Source organism: Cyclopterus lumpus, chromosome 11, assembly GCF_009769545.1.
Source record: "Cyclopterus lumpus isolate fCycLum1 chromosome 11, fCycLum1.pri, whole genome shotgun sequence".
NCBI lineage: Eukaryota > Metazoa > Chordata > Actinopteri > Perciformes > Cyclopteridae > Cyclopterus > Cyclopterus lumpus.
This window is the reverse complement of record NC_046976.1, coordinates 12,713,682-12,733,321: the sequence shown is the minus strand read 5'-3', so window position 1 is coordinate 12,733,321 and position 19,640 is coordinate 12,713,682. Positions and strand designations below refer to the sequence as shown.

General features: G+C 42.7%; 1 protein-coding gene across 2 annotated transcripts; it reads right to left on the bottom strand.

The window, feature by feature from the left end:
* Positions 1–1,057: 1,057 nt before the first annotated feature.
* igf2bp3 (insulin-like growth factor 2 mRNA binding protein 3) lies at positions 1,058–19,640 on the bottom strand. Of its 2 annotated transcripts, none has more exons than XM_034545554.1 (15): positions 19,072–19,640; positions 18,081–18,141; positions 12,851–12,899; positions 9,410–9,461; positions 9,108–9,171; positions 8,075–8,353; positions 6,785–6,919; positions 6,256–6,378; positions 5,934–6,069; positions 5,221–5,352; positions 3,955–4,077; positions 3,743–3,820; positions 3,440–3,571; positions 3,189–3,302; positions 1,058–2,943 (listed from the first exon to the last, which is right to left on the bottom strand). In XM_034545554.1, the coding sequence occupies exons 1-15, from the start codon at positions 19,244–19,246 to the stop codon at positions 2,842–2,844; spliced, it is 1,755 nt and encodes a 584-aa protein (XP_034401445.1). In that variant the 5' UTR covers positions 19,247–19,640; the 3' UTR covers positions 1,058–2,841. The 2 variants fall into 2 exon arrangements, with proteins under 2 accessions (XP_034401445.1, XP_034401446.1); XM_034545555.1 differs by having other exon boundaries at positions 3,955–4,074.

The window sequence follows — 19,640 nt, the reverse complement described above, 5'->3', positions numbered from 1 at the left end:
TAGAGGCATTTGACAAGTGGAGCTGTGTGTGATGGGGAGGTGAAGGGGCATAAGCATTGTTGCAGAAAATGGGTGAAGGGAATATCATGCTGAAATTAGATCACTTTTCCAAAAAAACTCAGAGACCCAGTCCCTCATATCTGTCTCATACCAAGATGTTCCACGTTACAGCCAAGAAATGCTAACAGAAGAAAATAGCTACTGAATCAGCGAGTGAGTGCAGCATCTGTGAAAGACCAAAAGGGAAAAAAGACAGGACTTGTATCTATTTCGAAGTCTTTCAAATCAGCAACAAAAAAAGGCAGGCCCATTTTTTTTACATTTTTTTTTTTAAACTGTATTTTTCTCATTTTAACTATTGAATGCAAAATCAAACACGTGATTTGACCTTTTTCACAAAAAACCCAAGCAAAAGTTCAAATACATGTAAGCCACACCACCAAAAATAGAAAGCAGAAAGAAATAACCATCGGTTGAAGATTTCAATTGAGCCAAAAAGAGTACATATAAACACTGGCAAAAGAAAATATTTTTGATCACTTTGGATTATTCTCAATTCTAAAGAGTACATGATTTTAGTTTTAAGTTTTCATTCATATCTGGGGAAGCATAGGGAGCCATAAAGGAGGGGTGAGGGGGAGGGCTAAATTCTAACAAATAGAAGAATGCCTCTACTTCAAATACATGTCTAAAGAGGTAGATCAAAAAAAACTGTGGAGGAGGGGAAAGGGGTGGAGAGGGTGGTTTGGCAGGAAGGAAGCGGGGAATTGTCTGGGATATTTTTAAGTACCACCCCTCAGTTAAGATGGCGCCCATGTAGAAATATATGTTAGGGGGACTGAGGTATCAGTGCGCGCTGGCGCTCAGTGGGGGCAGGGTGGGGTGCAACAACAACCCCCCATCACCCCCTCAGCTGAGGTAGACGGCGTTCTACTGTGGAAGCATGGATACACTCGAGTTTTGACCACAATCAACATTTACATTCGGCATGAAGAGACAAATGAAATAAATTGTATATTTACGTTTTGGATTCCTTTCCTCTTTTCTTACACCCCCCCCCCCCCCCCCCCCGTCCACAAGTCGGGGTTCATCAGTATATTTGTGTGCCTTTTCTGGCTTGTTTCCCAGTTTTAACAACAAATTGGAACCTCAAGTTACATTTTGTGGTTTACAGAGAATGTCTGGTTTAAATCATTTTCTTAGCACAAAACAAGAAAAGAAAGAAAAGTTATGCGTCTATCAGCGTGACTCCCCCTACCCTCACCATGCACCGGCCTGGCTACAAGGGCCACTCCGAACTGACAAAAGCTTGCTCTATGAAAATAAACCTAGTCGGGCTTGGGCCTTGCTAAGACACCATCGTCAAGAAGGTGGCAGATGGCCTGGGAACAGGGACAAAAAAAAAAAACGCTCTGCTGACTGAAGGGCAGCTAGAGAGGAGACTATTACGTCCACACTGCACCGGTCACAGCCCTCCGAGGAAGGAAAAAAGGATTTTTTTTTTGACAAATTAAAGTACCATTACCAATAACAATGTCAATCCTAAAACTAAACTGGCATTGCTGTAAGTATGTACGGTTGGCATTATTTGCATGTCTTTGATGTGTTGTAATTATTTCAGAAGATGGTGGACCCTCAGGGGAAAAACTGAGGCGATTTTTTCTCGATACTCCTGTCAGCCGCCAGCTGAGGGGGCGCCAACTCTTGCTCCGGGGCTTCTATGTACAAATAGACTTTATGTACAGGGTCATCTTAAGTCACACATACACATGAACAATGCCACCTAAAGCACCCGAGTTGAAGGCAAGGTCAGTTGGCAGCTGACCAAATTTTAAATTTTCTTAAAAAAATAAAAATGTTCAAAGACTATCAGCTTTATAAAGTATACAAAATACCACAAAAGCAAAATAAAAAAAAGAAAAGGAACATTTTTTTTCTCATATATAATCATTTTCTTTTTCTCTTCTGAGGTACTAGATCCTGAGGTAGTTAAGTAAAATGCATATTAAATTGGTTTTCCTGGGCAGCAGCAGTTCGGCACCGTTTCCCTAAGTGTCAGTCATGGCGCTGCCCTCACCTCTAAATATATATTCATCTATGTATATAGGTCTATCTATAAAATGCATCCAAATTTATAAAATGCCACTATCGTTACAAGGGCAGGACGCCCAATATAATCCACCCTTTCATGGGTCCTGTCCTGAAACAAGAATCTTTCCCCCAAACATGGCCCACCCAATCCGAGCCAACCCTCCCCCAAAATAAACCCCTGTTGGTCCAACCAGGACCTTGATAGCAATGCCTTTTCCTTTCCATGAGAAAGCTTCATCAACCAATTAAACACTAAAAGAAAAAAGAAAAAAAGAAAAAAATCTGAAGTCAACCAAAACATCCTGTCAGGTTTGAAGTACCACACCAATGAGGCGATAGGAGGGGGATCCTTATTTCTTCTTTGTGATTCTAGTGTAAAAAGAGGACCAAAAAAAAAGAAAAAAAATTCAACACACCCGTGGTGGGAGGAGGAGAACGGTCGAGGGGTGTGTACATGTGAGGGCAGGTGACGTTGTTGGGAGCCCTCAGAAGTACTTTCTCACAGAGATGCAAAGAGGTGAGGTGGGTGGAGGCTTAAAGGCATAGGGTCTCTTTCTAGCCACACTTAAAAGTTAATCAAGACGGACAAGGAGGGGTGGATGTTTGGTTGGGTTCTGATAACCTTTGCCCCCTGAGGGGAGCATTACAACCCCTTGTCTTCCTCCTTTCCTCCCCTGGACTCTGCTGCATCCATTTCTGTCGAGTCTTCTGGCCGATTCAGTCACCATTCCTCCAGGGCCCGCTGGAGCTTTACTTCCTGCGGGGCTGAGGAGGTTGGGCTCCAGATGTGGGTTTAGGCTGCTGCTGCCTCTTCACCTGGGCGAGGATCTCCTGAATCTTTCTCTGAGCCAGCTAGATGACATAAGAACATGTTAGGCTCAGACCACAGCAAAGAGAAGTCAAATAAAGAGTCCTTTAAAAAGGATCTGATCGTGAGATCCTCAGGTGATGTCTTATGGTCAATACATAGTCTTCTCAGCATGTACAAGATAACGGCTGACTGTGGGCTGAGTTTGCCCCAAAGTAGTAGCATGACCTTTATTATATGCCTCTGGAGAATCAGACTATACATCTTGAATTCCCTTCGAAAAACCCACCTGGCATGCAAAGAAGTGTCCACTGATCTTGACTATGACCTGGTCATTCTCATCAGGCGTCTGGTCCCTGGGCACCACCACCTCTGCACAGGTCAGGTTCTGCAGCTCGTTTACCTGCAGCAAAAATAAAAGATATGATTGAATAATTACAACCCAAGAGTAAATAATTGGATAGTTAACACCACTATGTAACAATTCATGTTGCATTTGTTAGAACAAACTTCTAGTGCAAGTTAAGTGCCCTTTTTTACCGTTTTTCCACCTTTCCCGATGACTCGTCCAGCGGCAAAGGAAGGAACCTTGATGTGAGCCTCTAGCTTCACCTCTTCCTTGGGTCCAAAGAAATTCTCTTCCTTCAGCTTTCCAAAGATGCGACACTGAGCCTGCAGCCGAACAGATAACAATGTAAATTACTCACTTAATAGGACATTTTATCCAGAAAAGAAAATAAGTCCAAGAACTGCTAAACAGCCACTACCATCAAGTTTAATTAAGTGGCTTCCTTTTATTTCTATAACAGTGTGTTGTGTTTATAACGCTGAAGAGTTACACACCTTAAACTGAGCCTCTGGCGGTCCAGCGATGGTGACCCTCCTCTGGGGTGTGGAACCCACTTCTTCTGCAGGGGCAATCTGAAGGAGTGCAGACAGTATTAAATAAACGGTCCTTTTTAAACGCAACCAGCAACCGATTGGTCGAGGCAGGGGCAACACGGAGACAGCCCGCATCAACACTTTATCATTGAGACTTCCTGTCCGTCACTCACCTTGATTGAGGCTCCGGCAAAGTGTGACAGCTGTTTGATGTGTTGACCCTGTTTTCCAATGATGGCGCCAACCGCGAGAGCAGGGATGAACAGGTGAACCGTCTCCGACTCTGGGTGTCCCTGCTGGGGGTAAAAACGTTAGCGCTACTGTGACCAGGAGTTCACGGACAGTAATGGCAGATCATTTGATTCAGCCACTTGCAAGTTCAGACAGTGGATCACGCAAACTCTGTTCTATTCTTTAAGCCACATTGGAGCTCATAGCCCACGCCATTACATCTAGTAGGAATATCTTACCATCCCATTTCTGAAAGAGAGCACATTGCATGTTCCAACACTAGTTTTTAAATTCGTTCTGCTCAAAACAAAACCGAGAATTAATTTGCTAAATGATTTTATACATAGAACATAGTATGCCACAGGCATTACTAGTAATTCCATGTAAAAAAACAAACAAAAAAAACAGAGAAATTAAAGTGGCATTTGGAAATTGAGTCCATGTTTCATTAGAGAAGTCTGCATTTATAAATACCATGTTGCAAAATGTTCCAGCACATCACTGTTAGTGTGCATGGTTGACCCGAGCTCTGGAAGGGGAGGTGGTTTGGATCGTCCAAAAGAGACAACAAGTAGCACTGATGATTTTGGATCAGGGCCAATATTCCAGTCAATATGTCAGCTGAGGGTACACTAATAACTTGCTTTGGCAGCATCCATATATGGAGAAGAGCTTTTAGTGCCGAGAAACATTTCCATTGCAAACAAAAAAATTCTTATGCAGCATTTTCTGCAGAAATAACACTGTAAACCATCTGGTGATTTTAAGTATGACTAGTAGCCATACTAATATTGCCCTCCAGGATTTAAGTTTTCATACGCAAAGATTAGGGCCTTCCTAAAAAGGAAAAAAGTCAAAGATTAAGGGGCAACTGGAGAAGAACGTTGCCCCCCTAATCCAGCAGCGAGCAGCCACAAGCCGTGCAAAGCACTTTGGGACGGGTGACTTACAGCAAGGGGCTGGCTGCTCGCCGACAGCACAGAGGCCCAAAATGGCCCCCATAAGGACTGCACTAAAGGAAAAAAAGACACGTGAAGCCGAGTTGCTCAAGACTAATGTTTTTTAATTAATTGTAGTTTTTCCGACCCCGACTCAAGAGTCGCAGAGTATCGTTTAAAAATGAAAACACAGACCGTCCAGGGTTTGAAAGGGTAGGTATGGGGCAAACCCTTTATGGTCACTTATGTGACAAGGAGACCGTCACTTACCCCAAATGATGAGCATCCACCGTGGGCTCCTGGAGGTGGGATACTGGACATGGAGGGACCCATGCCTGGTGCTCCACTAGGGAACAAACCCAAAGCGTTCAGATTCAAGCCTGGAATCAGGTTGGACTGGAGCTGGAGTGAAATGAGAACATTTCTATTAACACATTACAGGTTGTGTCAACACAAGGAATCCATTATTTTGGACAAGTGAGGACTTCAGATAACTAAAATAAATCTAAAGCCAGCTGCATCGGCTTGATTTGGACAGGTATGCTTGCTTGCTTATTCTTCCATGTTCTTGATGCATTTTCTCTTGAAAATCTTACATTTATTATTATGTCCATTTTGTAAATGGCATGCATGCTGTGTAATAAGCTTTATTTTCCCCAGGTGCAGTACTCCCAACTCTCCTAATTGACAACGGTGGAGAAGGAATTGTAGTCCCCAATTAGAATTTCCTAGAAGGTTTATTATAGGCAATATTTCCAAATCACTGTTGTGCATGCTAACACGATTTACAGATTTCCTTCCCAAAATTGTTGTTTTCCCTTCCGTTTTTATGTACTACATATGTATTTACTTAATGACTAATTTACTGGAGCAGACCGTCTACTTAACTTTCTAAGCCAATGGCAGTTTTTCAGTTTCCAAATAATTAAAACGCACAACCATTTCAATAATTAGAATGTTCCTTGTCGAATAGAAATGCTTACATTCATAGCAGCCATGTCACTCTCATACGATTCCCTAATCTTCTTCATCAGCTCCTCCTCGGCTCTTGCACACGCCTCGATGGTGCCCTTCACTGTGATGGTCCGCTCTGGGTTGTACACAGTCAAGTCCTGGAGACTGAACAGAAGAATGGAGGGGGAGAACAATTGTGTCAGATAATAAATTCTGTCACCATGACATGCATCTTTAATGTTATAGTATATGCTTTGGTAAGTGGCACTTTTATGAATGGGCCACAGAGACCACAAATAGAGTGAATAAAAAGAACCATCAGTGAACTGCGAGTGCATCAAACAGTCTTACGCTGAGATTGTGATCTTGGTCTCCGTGTCCTGCTCGATTTTCTTCAGGTTGCGCCCTTCCTTTCCAATTAACCTTCCTACGAAGTTGTTGTGTGCAAGTATCTTCAGTGGGATCTCCTCAGTGCTGCACAAGACAGATGGGTTGTTTAGTTAATGCTCCTACAACAGTTTAGACCTCTCCTACAAATGTCTATTTTATCTACAGTACCGTTTGACTTCTTTCACATTCTATACACAAGCTCTTCAATTTACAATCCATCTATCCACATCTGCCAATTATGTCACAGACTACTCTGCATCACACATAGCATTTAAAACTATTGATTTTGACTCCATTGTACTTAAATGCCATTTTAAGAATTTTAATAAACAAAAACAAAAACATTTGCATAACTGGACCGGCTGGGCCATGTGTGAAACAAAACCGCTTCTGGTCTTTCACAAGTTCATAGGTGATGCATAATATACCAAGAACCAGGTTAAACGTAGGCAAATGTTCTCCCTCTCATTTTGTTTGGGCATAAACTCACAACTTTGTGTCGAGGGCTTCCTTCTGCATGATCTCCATGATTGTTGTACAAGCGTTCGAACAACCTTCAGGGGTGGAGTGAATCGTGATGGGCTTCTCTGCTGCACCGGCATTTTCTTTCCTATGGATGTCAATCCTGGAGTAACGGCAAAGGGAATTTATTTGTATAGCACATTTCAAAAATAAGACAAAGCGTTAGACAGGAAAGGAATTAAGATGTAAAAGAAATGCAGGTTAAAAAAAAGGTACGGACAATTGCCAAAGAATCCCAAATTGGTTTAAAATGGAATCAGTTAACCCAAAAGGTAAGCATTCTCCTGGTCAAAGGACTCTAGCAGCTACGTTCCATGACTACAACAAGACTATCTGGCCATGTTTGTGGTATTTAATGTTAGCAATTGAAGGTGCGCATTGACTGAGCCAGAGCTGGAAAATGACAATATTTTAAAGAAGATCTGCGGGAGGCTGTAGATGTTGAAATGAGGCCCAGTAATGGAGCCTTGGGGAACTCCTGGTAATCTTTGAATTACCATTAAAACATTTTAAATACTCAGATGTGAAATGTCTGATCGACACAAAATAGTCCCTGTCATTCAAATAGGTACAAAGCTGGTTAGAATCCTGAGTCCTACATGGTTTTTCAGCCCATTAAGTAATATGTTGTAGTTGAGCGTGTTGAATGCAGCAATAATAATAATTACTAATAAATAAATTAATAATAATACTGAGACTGAAGCTTTTAGATGTCATTGAAGACTTTAAGAGCAGTCACAATGATAAGAGGGTGCTTTTTCAATTATTTTACTGACAAATGGGAGGTTTGATATGGACCTCTAATGTTAATTAGTGAATTGTCTAGATTGTAATGTTTTTGATGGTGGCTTATTAACTGCATTTTCAAGGCCTGTGTGAAATAGCCAGTACAGAGAAGTATTGACTAGTTGCAGAAGATACTGCACAATTTAGAAGCAAGTACAATAGAGGCATTTCTAGTGTTGTTTTTGGCAATAATGTTAAACAAGAACTTGCTTACATTTCTATATTATGAATGCAAAGTCTCTATACATGTCATTATGAACCTAGAAATTTGATTTCCAACACTTTCATTCAGCTTTTAGACACTTGAATTTTGACATTCATGGTATTTCTCCATAGGGCCTTTTTCTTCCCGGAGACCACTTTTATCCGAGTAGGAGAATAGGTCCTACTTTGAGCCTAAAGCCAATGGTACAGAAATAGTAAAGGACACAGCTCACCGGTCCAGTACAATTCTTGACCTCTGTGTACGTACTTTGAGTGAGTCTGTTTGGTGATGTTGCGGATGGTGGCACCTTCCTTGCCGATAATTGCCCCTACAAACTGCGTGGGAACCAGTATGCGCAGCGGGATGTCCGACTGCAATTTGGGCCGGGCGCCCAGACTTGGAGAGTCGGAACGAGAGGTTCCACGGGCGATGTAGCCTCTCCTGCCCCCCGCTGAAGGACCCTCTGGCGCAGCCGTCTCATCTGGGATAAACGACACTTTCAAGGCAAAGTTCTCCATCATAGATCCATTCAGCTTCTCCATTGCCCTGGGGAGCATACAGAGATGTCAGTCTAGAAAACTCTGGCGAGCACAGGTATGATTTAACATCACAGGAAAGCGTTGACGTTAATCATGAAGAGCCATGCTCCGAATGGCCAAACAAATGTCTAGGATCCACCAAAGCATCAGGTTGGAATTCTTTCCCATTTCCGTATCAATGGAGAATCCAAGCAGTGGGGCCAAAATCGAGGGGCTTAAGTCTAAATTGAAACTGTCTCAACTGATCACAAAGGACAGATTTAAGAGGTCCTTACAAGCCCTACATACTAAGGAGCATCGGCAAAACATCACTTTACGTGGGCTACGAGAAAAATTCCCTCTCGGGATAGCAGTCACACTTCATACAAGCCTGCCTCCTCAGCCTCAAGGATTTGTAGTGAAACAGTCAATTATGCCTGAATCCTACAACCACTCATGCAGAGAACAACATTGTAGTGTGATTCATGTACACCAGGGGGCACCAGATGGCCAATTTCCCCCCCCCCCCCTCCCTCCCTCCAGCACATACACTTCCCCCTCCCCCCTCCCTGTCATCATTGCATGTCAAATTAAACTTGACTGGATTTTCAACAGGATGCATCAGGTGTACTGTAAGAACACTAGACAGCGGAGGTTGGTGTAATTTCCAACAGAGAAATGCTAGCTAAAGTAACAAATGTTTAGCAGATCCATGTCAAAGACATCAAGACAGATGAGCTGGAGATCGATGTTGGGAATACCCTGCATGTGCGTGTACTCACAGCTTGGCCTGGTCCTTGGCTGCATATCGAACGTTGACTACGGCAGTCTCTGTGTCAGTGTTTACTGTGGGAGAACAAACAGAGTCAATCGACACATTCAATGGCACGGACACAATTTACCAACATGGGCTACTTTTACATGGTTACATTACACATTTACTACAGAAATTGTAATTATGCATTCAAAAAAATTGTTGTGTTTAGTATTTGAAATTGTAACAAAGAATGTCAAATAAATTCTGAAAGCAGTATTAAAGGTGGTGGAATTACATTTTAAGCAAATTAAAGAAGTATTTGTCTACCTTGTTCACAGCTCTCTACTCCACCATACTGAGCAAGCATACCATCCAAAACCTGGGAGAAAGAAAGAAAAGCCACGATTACTCAGAGCCCTTGAAGGCCTTTGACCAGAACCTGTTCGTGAGCAGAGGCTCATTTGTAGGATCCAGCCCAGCTCACGACCAGGACACAGTCCATTAATTTTGAAGCACAGAGTTCACTGGTGAGTTACGTGGATACATTTGCTACCTTCTTGTAAAAGCCTGTCTGCCTCAAATTATGACTCTCTCCTCTGGTAATTTCCAGGTGCCGAGTGAGTTTTATCCATTTTTTAAAGTACCTATTATTAATTATAATCAAACTTTTTCTAAAATAAATTAAAAAAAACACCACATAAAATGTTAGGATTCATAAGCAGCCCGCTATTCACACAATACATAGATTTTTTTGAACCACGTCAAACAAAAAAGGATGCTTTAACTGACATTTTGGCAAAAAATATATTTTTCCCAAAACAAAAATGCCAAAAAATGTTGCTTTATAAAAGATGCATTTAAAAAGAAAGCCAAACCATGTTGGCCACCTGCCCAAACCTGCTCAAATTCAGAAACCACAGGATTTCAATGCATAGATATGATCAAATGTGGACGAGGGGGGGAGCGAGGGTTCTAAACTAAGCTAAGACATCTGACAATGCTCAGTCAAACCCAAGGCCACACCCCCACGAGCTCAACCCCACTTTCTAGCCAACGAGAAGCGTCCCTGCCCCCCCACTCTGCTAACCCACCAACCATGCAACATCCCGCCTTCCTGCCATCTCCGCTCCCAGTCATTGGCTGCTACTGCGAGATATGACTTCCCTGAAGCCACGAGTGGCTGGCTGCTGGATGGATGCCTTGCCTGACAGTCTACAGAGCACAACCAATGGGAATCCAGGCCATTCAGGAAAGGGTGGGGTGCATTCCAGCAGGAAGCAATGGCTGGGGGAGGGGTACTGGTTCATGCTACACATTCTGTGAATCAGCGCACATGGAAGAGAAGGGGAAGCAGTTCAGGCCCACCCACCCACTGCAGCTTGTGAACACACCACTATGCTCAACACTATTCAATGCTCGCTATAGGGCTACACACACACACCATGACCCATTGTCTTATCTACCTGATAAGATGCATACAAGGCCTTTGCAGCAAAAGATCCCATTTAACTATGTTACTCCATTATTCTAACCCCTCCCCCTACCTCTGGGGGAGAGAAACCTCCATGTCACCGTTTGAGAAAGCAACCAGCCTGCTCGCTACACATACTAGGAACATGGGTGGATCTGGAGCTGCAGTTGAGGGACATGCGTAGGCCAAGCGAGCCCACCATTACAAAACACTGAGCCTGTCCGCAGACATTCAATCACACCGAGTGAGTCACGCTGAAATCTAAAGCCATGTGTTAACTTTACAAAAGAGAATTGTTAAAATGTTTCCATATTCTAATTAGCCTTCCATAGTCTTTATGGAGCAGAACATTTTAACTAAACAAAAGGCACACACCATCAGAGCTAAACCTCTGCAGAGGGAAAAAAAGAAAGTTACTGCCACATGAGATTCCACATGGACACACTTTAGAAAAAAAATGTATTAACTATGCTACAGTGAAATTTGTTATACAACTTTTAAAATGTTAAAATTAAAGTCCAGGTAAATTTCCGTGTGCCCAGCCGTGTAATCAGAGTGTTTATCACATGCAGACACTCGACTGTTGCTCAACACTCACCGCCCCCCAATCAGGCAGTGGCCTTAAAATCTGATACATACAGCTCATAATTATTTACGATGTTGTTAATTTTTACGTAACATCTTTTTGCTTAAGACCCAATCTCAAAGGCATTCATTTAAATAAATAAGCCACCATCTCATGAGGTAATAGTGATAGAGCATATGGCCCACTGATGAAAGTATTGCTCCATGTATATATTTGCAGTTTCACGTCAGTGGTAAAAATATCGGCAAAAAATAAATGCTGCATTATAGATTTTGCCATTGTATGCACACACACACACACACACGGAGGTACGATGCATACAATTAATAAAACTTGAAGCTCATATTGCAACAAAAAGACTGACAATCTCTAAAAACACAAATTTCTTGTCACTCAAATTGAAAGTGAAAACCAACCAGGACAAATCTTAACAGACCTCTACCGCTTCAACTCCCTTTAAATCCTCTGTAGAAACCCAACGTGAGAACATCCAATTAGCTCATCGGAGTTATGCTTATGCAACTGATGACAGTTTAGCATGATCAATTCAGACATGTTTTTCTAATGAATTTGTCACAGAATATGTGGGTGTATTTTAGCCTAAAATACCAAGAGTCATTTCCTAGCTTAATCCAAGATCAAGACCAATTGTGTGCAGTTGCCTGTGTTGGAATAGTTGTGTAAAATAATCAGTTTAAAAAGTCACTGCAAATTGTGAATTTTAGTTTTTTTCTTTGACCTGTCAAAGTTGTTCTCAATTGTGTATACAATTGTACAAGTACTTGTAGAGTTTATATTTCCTCATATTTTAGTTAACAATGTCAGGATTATACAGTAATTTGAGGGGATGATTCCATAATTGTTAGTTTTACCATAGAAATGTCTTGTAATATATTCTTGGACACCACAAACTATGTCCTAAAATTAGGATACAGTTAAATCTTTACAGAATTTAAACTTTTTTTTTTTTTTTTAAAAGGCTGCCCCCTGGATTAGTGGACGAATCCAACGCAAAAAACCTCAAATTGAGGGAAATCTTTGAATGTAAATATCCCATCAACAATACGAGGATCATCCGGCTTGGGTTGGCGTGGCAAACTGCTTTAATATGAACTTAATCTTATTTCAAAGAAATTCTCAAGAACAAACACATGGTGTGGAAAGGTATTACCTTTCAAACTAGCCCATTTGATCAGTGTTGAAAACACTGACCGAATTATTAATTAATGTTTACCATTTTAAGTAAATCAGATGCTGTGAAGAATAAATTCAAACCGCAGCAAGCTTTTACTAAATGCTTTAAAAACATGTTTCGTAGGTAGCCAATAATATATGACAATATGATGCTACTAAGCTCATGAAAATGCTTAAAATGATCCTTGCATGCCTAACCCAGCAAAACCACATTGAAACCTTGCTTTCAATTCTTACAATGTTCAGCAAATTGTGTTTCACCAATCATGTCTTTTTTGAGCTGCTAAATTATACTTTTTTTTTCCAACCAATTTATACCACCGATTACTAATTATATTTGCAATACTTTCCGTTCTACCAATCACAATTCCACTCTCTGGTCGGTGCGTTACACTGGCTTGAGCTTGTAGCCTTGTTCAAATGGATCATGAAGCGCATGCTCTATTGAAGGCCACTAAATGAGAGCCCCACTTGGGCTGCATGATGGTACCCCACCCTGGAAGCCGTTAGAACTCACCTCCCACTGCATGTGAGGCGGGATGTTCCTGACCTGCAGCTTACAGCTCCTAGAGAGAAAAAAAAGGAAAAGGGTAGAGGGGGGGGGGGGGGGGGGGGGATATGGAGAGAAAATAAATGTATGGAGGAAGAAGGGAAAGAGACAGTTAGTTGCTGAGAATACCAAGAGTACAATGACACTTTAAAAACAGTATTTCTTAATTCCCTGCACCATCTAGTGAGAGAAAGACCAGGGTGGAGAAGCTGCAGCTATAACGCCGGCTTTAATTCCATTCACAACCCAGCAGGTGCACTGAGACACCCAGAGGAAAATGTGGGAGGAAGTGATGGAGAAAAAGTGGGCAAATGGGTGATTTGGACTCACCACTGGGTGGCCGAAATTGAGTTGTGGGCGCTCAAAATTAAAAAATACCCCAAAACGCACCATGGCCCTTGTCCCAAATCACCAATTGTGTCACAGAGGGTGCAAAGAACGAGATGGGGAAGAGAAGCAGGATTGTGAAGCAGCAGAAAGAAGTAGCATCAAGAGGAGGGGGGGGGGGAATGATTGGAGAGGTGAAGATGCATCTGAATGTCTTGTATACACAGTTTGAGTGAAGCGTGTGCCCTGTGGCATTGCATAATGAGGATTCAACCACTGCCAGGCTCAGGCCCACTCTTTTCAACTAAAATACACTTATCCAGAAGCAGCCAGCTGTTGTATCAAAAACGGGCGAGAGGGAGGGAGTGGTGCTGCAGGCGCCAAACAGAAACCAAAGGGAATCTCCGCTAGCCGCGTCACACGAAAAACGGGGAGAATCAAAATTGCGAGCTTGTTTACAGAGTGTGTTCATCCAGCAGAAGCAAGTGGAGACGGGCAGTCACAATGGTGCTGCTGTGCCCAGTCACCAGAAAAGAAACAAGGACAGAAATCCGATTCATCCCTTTAGCTTGAAGGACCCCAAATATAGTTGCACGTTGCATACAGCAGCATGCTACGAGTGGAGGTCACGCAGACAATGAAACTTGTGGATCAATGAGTCACAGAGTTTCGCAAGTGTCCACATCCATGTGGACATTGTATAAAAATATGGAGAAAAGTGCAGGCCACTCCAAAGTTCACTGCCTGTTGATACGCACAGATCTAAAGGAACAAAATGTACACATGGCTGGGAGCAGAGGCATGAACATGCTCACACAACGTGGAATCACAATCACTGACCCAACCCCATTTCCACACCAGCCTTACGCTCAACATAGACAATACATGTGCAGCTAATTAAAGTTATAGTGCGTTACACATAATATCCCCTCTTCTGTGTGAAAACTTTAAGGTATAGAGTGATACCACACACAGCTTTGTCTGTTCTTCAAGCTCCACTGACCTGTTAAAGACGTCTAAATGCAGCTCCTGCACTTGTACAAACAGCTCCAGTGCTAGTGGTTGATTTTTAATCGGCTGAGAACACCTTACCGCACGCTACATTTATAAACTTTACACCTAAAAATGTAGGAAACAGTTATAAGTACACACAAGCTCATCTACGTAGTAAAACATCCTGCGCATGTGCAACAAGGGCTGCCGCAGTAGTTGAAATTCCTCAACCTAGCCGTTATGGCCATAATCAACCTAAAGCAGCACAACTACATATTTAATTTTGAGACATTAGGAAACTTTAATTCTTTAAATAGGAAAATTGTAAAGAAAATTCCCAAATATCTTTCAAGAGGAATTCCAGCCCTTTCCGGCCCACAGTGCCATTCCTGGTTGATCCGGCCCCCTCTCCCCACACATTCTGTATGCTCTGCATTGCGGTGGGAACGCCATGCGAAATGTGCAAATGCACCAAGCACTTCCAGTCGGATTAACCTATAGCTCCACACACAAGAAGTCAGCCAGGGTATTGGGTGGGGTGGGGGTTGGTATACATTCCCTAGTCCAAGCCTTTGATTTGGGGAGGGGGGAGGTGTGTGTGAGTGGGGTGTGGTGTTTGGGGGTGGATGAGGGGGGAGGGGGGCTAGCACTGTTTCAGGCAAGGGTAACAAGGGCCCTCTCTGCCCTGTGGGGGTGGGGCCCTGTTGCCATGGACACGGACAAGTCCACTGACAGGAACATGTAGAGCAGGGTTAAAAGTGGGAGGGGGAGGGAAGGAGGGGAGTGCCAGGAGTGACTCGTCATGTGGTGGCCGGGCTCCTTATTTACTTTTTTTAAAAATTAAATAAGAGATGATATTCTACTTGTTCGCCCGATTCATTCGCCGCCCATCTTAGACCTCAGGGCCTTCACTGTGGACAACATACACAAGTGGGTGTAGAGACATTCAGCATCCATTAAAACATGAGGTTTTACAAGTCAAGCATCTTGAGACTTCACAACACCTGTATTCTGAATGACTAAACTCTACAGTCTGGTTTTCTCTGCCATGAAAGGCCTTACATGCGCGCGTGTGCACACACACACACACACACACACACACACGGCATCAATATTTACGTTTGGACAGTTTAGAATTACAATGAGTTGAATATCAGTAAGAAATTACTCAACTTCTGCAAACGTGACACATTTGCCTCTAAATCCAAGAGACACAAAATACAATCGAGATACATTTAAGATTGCGGTGTCATTTTGATTTGCTCGTGGTCTGGTAAAACAAGGGGCCACATTCATAATTCTCTGGCACCCCAAGTCTCTGTCCCAAATCCCAGTTTTTGCAGGTGGGCCCCACAGCGACCCCATGACCTGAATGCTTGTAATAAGATACAGGGGACATTTCTACAAACAGCACTGATACAATCTAAACAAATGTCTTTGAGTTTTGTTTTTAATGATTGGTTAAAAAATTTAAAAAAAGGCAAAAGCTCAGAAACAATACACCACTTACTGAAACCAAATGTTACACTATGCACATTATCCAAGTTAGCACCTATGAACAAAGTATGTTTAACGCCCGGTTCCCCCCCACACACACACACTTTGGGTCACCCCTCCTACAGCCATACCATTTGATTTCCCTGTGCACATGTTCACGTTGGGATTGCCAAGCTACATTTATGTTTCGTTTCATTATCCAATAAGAGCATAATCTGACCCAGGGTGTCAAGTCAGGAGTGTACACAATAATGACACCACAGCAACTCAGTTTGGCTTACAGTTAAGGATAACATAACATATTTGGAGTGAAATATAAAAAATTAAAGAAAACACTCGATTAGTATCCGTTGGCAAAAAATAAACGTGGCCCGTAGCACCAACAAGAAATTCAATAATTTCTTGTAAAAAGCTGGGTCAAAAGTGAAAATATAATAGTAATTTCAAGGAGATTGTCAATTGTGTCAATATAGCCATTTTAACTGAAATGCAAGTACACCTGTAAGATTCTGATTAATGCTTGGTTTTCCTATCGCACAATTCACATGCATTCTCAAGAAAAAAATGAGTGGGTGTCATATTTAAATGCCAGGAAAAAAAGAAAAAAAAAACATTTCTGAAGCTGGCAGTGAAATGTAAATGTCCATAAGAGGTCTGAAAGATGTAATAACTAAATATTACAAATACAATGCATCGGTGGACGACATGTTAATTTAACATAATTATTTATTTATTTATTTGTACAGTTATCAGAAGACGTTTTTATAGTAACATCTTACGAAACTATACGTTTTAGTGGGCTTTTGGCCACATCCAAACGAATTTAGAGGAATGTACATCTGGACGTTTTGATTACATGATTTTATTTTGCACAACGTGAATCGCCACACTACACAGCATTGTCATCCTTCACATTTCCATCTTCATGACTACCAAACTGTAGCCATCCGCCTTGATCTCTGTCTGCTGGAGCACTTCCCCTTGCCGAGGGGTTCAAAGGTTAAGCCACGGTGATTGGCTGAGCCCCCAGTTGATATTTGCAGGTTGGAATGCAAAGAAGGGCCTCAGTGTAGAAGTGTGTGTGTGAAGCCAATACTCAGAATACTGTTCTCATTGACTACTGCCATGTCCCATGTTGTAAAGGGAGGGCACGGTAGACGTAAGTGTGGCTGAAACTCGACTCTGTTGCTGCCAGAGCCACCATAGCAAGCTGCGCTAAAAGACAGAGGAACCTCGCCATTTTTCCGTGGTCAGGAACATTTGGGAGGAACGTCTCAAGATTAGACACACAATTCCTCGTGTAGCTCACCTGGTTTATTTATCCCAGAGGCATTTCAGACAAGCAGCTCGTCAAGCTGCCAGGTGGAAAATACATTTCACGTAAAAAAATATAAGAAAATGCCCTGCTTGATCCCATTTCCAAGTCGACGCACTTTCTCTCATTTTATGTCACGTATAGTCGTGGAAAAGCCTTTCCTGTGCATTTGGCGGTAAAACAGCGGATCATTCAAGCAAACTTTTTGTTTTTTAAAGAGGGTAAACCATGCATATTACGATAAATTGTTATACTAAATCATTACACAAAGAGCCATTTCAATTAAATTCAAGAGTAGTAATTACGACCGAATTGCGTCACCACCAAAAAATACGCACACAATGCCCAAAACCATTTACGTAAACGTTACAAAATTATATAGAGGTAAAGGGCGTCATTCACAGAAATACGACTACGGCTACGGGGGGTCTAACTCGGAGACTAAGGTTTTCCGTGATTTGGGCCCCAAACCGGCCATTCCACTCGCATTTGGGAATCCATCTCATGCAACAGCAGCACAATGTGCAGAGGAGGGCGGAAGCGCAGGGCAGGCAGGGAGAGTGACGGGCAGATCCTTCTCAAATGGACGACTCCACAAGGCCTGTGTGCCTTAAATCCTGCCTGCACTCATTTCAACCGTCACACTCGGGCTTTTTCAAATCGCCCTGAAGTTAGAGCTCAATTAATATGCTGTATGTAGACTAAACGCACAACGTGGGTGGGCGAGAAAACACAGCCATTTGCTGGCTAAACCAAATGCACTACGCTTTTAGGAGCAGCACCCTACAGTCATGGCGAGAGGAGGGAGTAGGCTCCGCCACCATACGCCCCTTTCATTTGACCCCCAGAGCATTCAGAAGAAGAAGAAGAAGAAATAGAAAGACACCTTATTTAACCAAAATATAGAATGCTGAATTAAGCGTAACATAAAAGTAAATTTCTAGCAAATATCACAGAGGAGGTGGAGGAATAAATTAAAAAAATGTTTAGCTCCCACTCGTTGGGGACCAAGAAGCAATGACTATATATATAAAATACAATTAAAAATAAATAAAATGAACCTACCTTTGACGTTTAGGGACAGAGTGCTCAACTTCGAGAACTTTCCCATGAAGTTCAACTTTACCTAAAAAAAAAAAATCAAACCAAAAACAGAACTATTAGTGTCTTTAAATCATTTGACCTTAACAGGCCTCCTTTCCAGACATTTAGGGTCAGTGTTTACTACTTATTTTGTGCAGAGGCCTACCAGCTTAACAGGCCTATACGTACACATGGCAACGTCCTGAATATGTACAGTTTATTGTGATACTATACACTTCTAAAAGTGTGCGAGCCACGCACGAGCACAATACGTTAAATCATACGAGCACATTTGTACGTGTCCCGTTTGGAGCACGTCTCGCTTTGATTTAATAACAAACCGGGAAAAGAGTTGAATAATATACAAAAAGCAAATGAACGTGTGGCTCAGTTAGTTGGCCTACATTTCACCAACACAATTAAACCACAAGGTGGGTCAGCATGGGCGAAATGGCTTCACCCTGTAGGGAGTTGTGGCCACTGGAGAAGGCCTGTAGTTTGAAACCTGGATACGAGTGTAAGCCCAAATTGAAGCTGGTAAAAGCAGCAACACACTACGGTCTCTGCTCCGAGTGTTGCCTCGGTGGGCTGTGTGATAAAAGCCCACAATATGGTTCACTTCACGGCGTCCACAGCGCGCTGCCTGTGCGCCTCACTGCCCTGAACGGCACATATCGGGAAAAGCCTTGGCATTTCTCATCCTCATGTTTGGGTTTACGCGACCATTTTATCAAGCTACACTCAGGGAAATTATAAGAGCACAGCTTTTTGTGTGAGCCCACAGTGTCAAAAGGCCAAGTAAAGGTTGTGTGAGAGAAAGAAACGCTTGGTTACACCCCCCACCACACACACACACACACACACACACACACACACACACACACGCTACCGAGTAAAGTAAAGCCAATCTTCACACAATGGCAGCAGTTCGTGCGTCTTTCCAAAAATGCCACTTTTGCCCAACATTTCTCACCTGAAAGAACATCGATGGCCTTCATTGCAGCTTTCTCGTCCGGGCAATCCACAAACGCATAGCCAGTTTTGACAAGAAACGGACTATTGTGCGGAATCTTCCACTGCACAAAGATAGTTTCGAGGTCCTCCTCGCTCGCCTCAGCGCTCACGTTGCCAATGTATAGCTTATTCATGTTCTGCGCCGAAAAGGGACGATCTTCACGCTGAGGGAGAGATCGTATTTGCTCTCACGGGTGTGCAGTGTTTGGAGTCGCCGAAATCGCCTTTACTACTACGGAGCGGCTGTGGCGTGCTTCCCGGTCGTTCAAGCCACAGATAGATTTAAACTGGCAGCCTCACAGTGCGTTCGCTCTCCCTCGCCCGTCTGTCTCTATCGCGCAATAAATAAATGCTCAATTATTAATCTCGTGTCTCCAAACGATGGCGGGCTGGGTGAAAAAGGAGGAGAAACTACTTTGTGTCTTCCTCCAAACCCCTTGGCAAAGAGACAGAGAATGTCACACACGGTAAGGCTGGCGCCCGCCTCCAAGTCTAAAGCATAGAAGAAGAAGAAGAAGAAGAAGAAGA

What these genes read in the sequence shown, in the direction of transcription:
- igf2bp3 (XM_034545554.1), bottom strand. Translation starts at nt 19,246, where the DNA reads ATGAATAAGCTATACATTGGCAACGTGAGCGCTGAGGCGAGCGAGGAG. An exon ending in AGTAGAGAGCTGTGAACAAG is followed by an intron (nt 9,172 to 9,409) that starts GTAGACAAATAC and finishes GTTCTCCCACAG; the next exon opens with TAAACACTGACACAGAGACT. An exon ending in ACCAAGATCACAATCTCAGC is followed by an intron (nt 6,070 to 6,255) that starts GTAAGACTGTTT and finishes TCTTCTGTTCAG; the next exon opens with TCTCCAGGACTTGACTGTGT.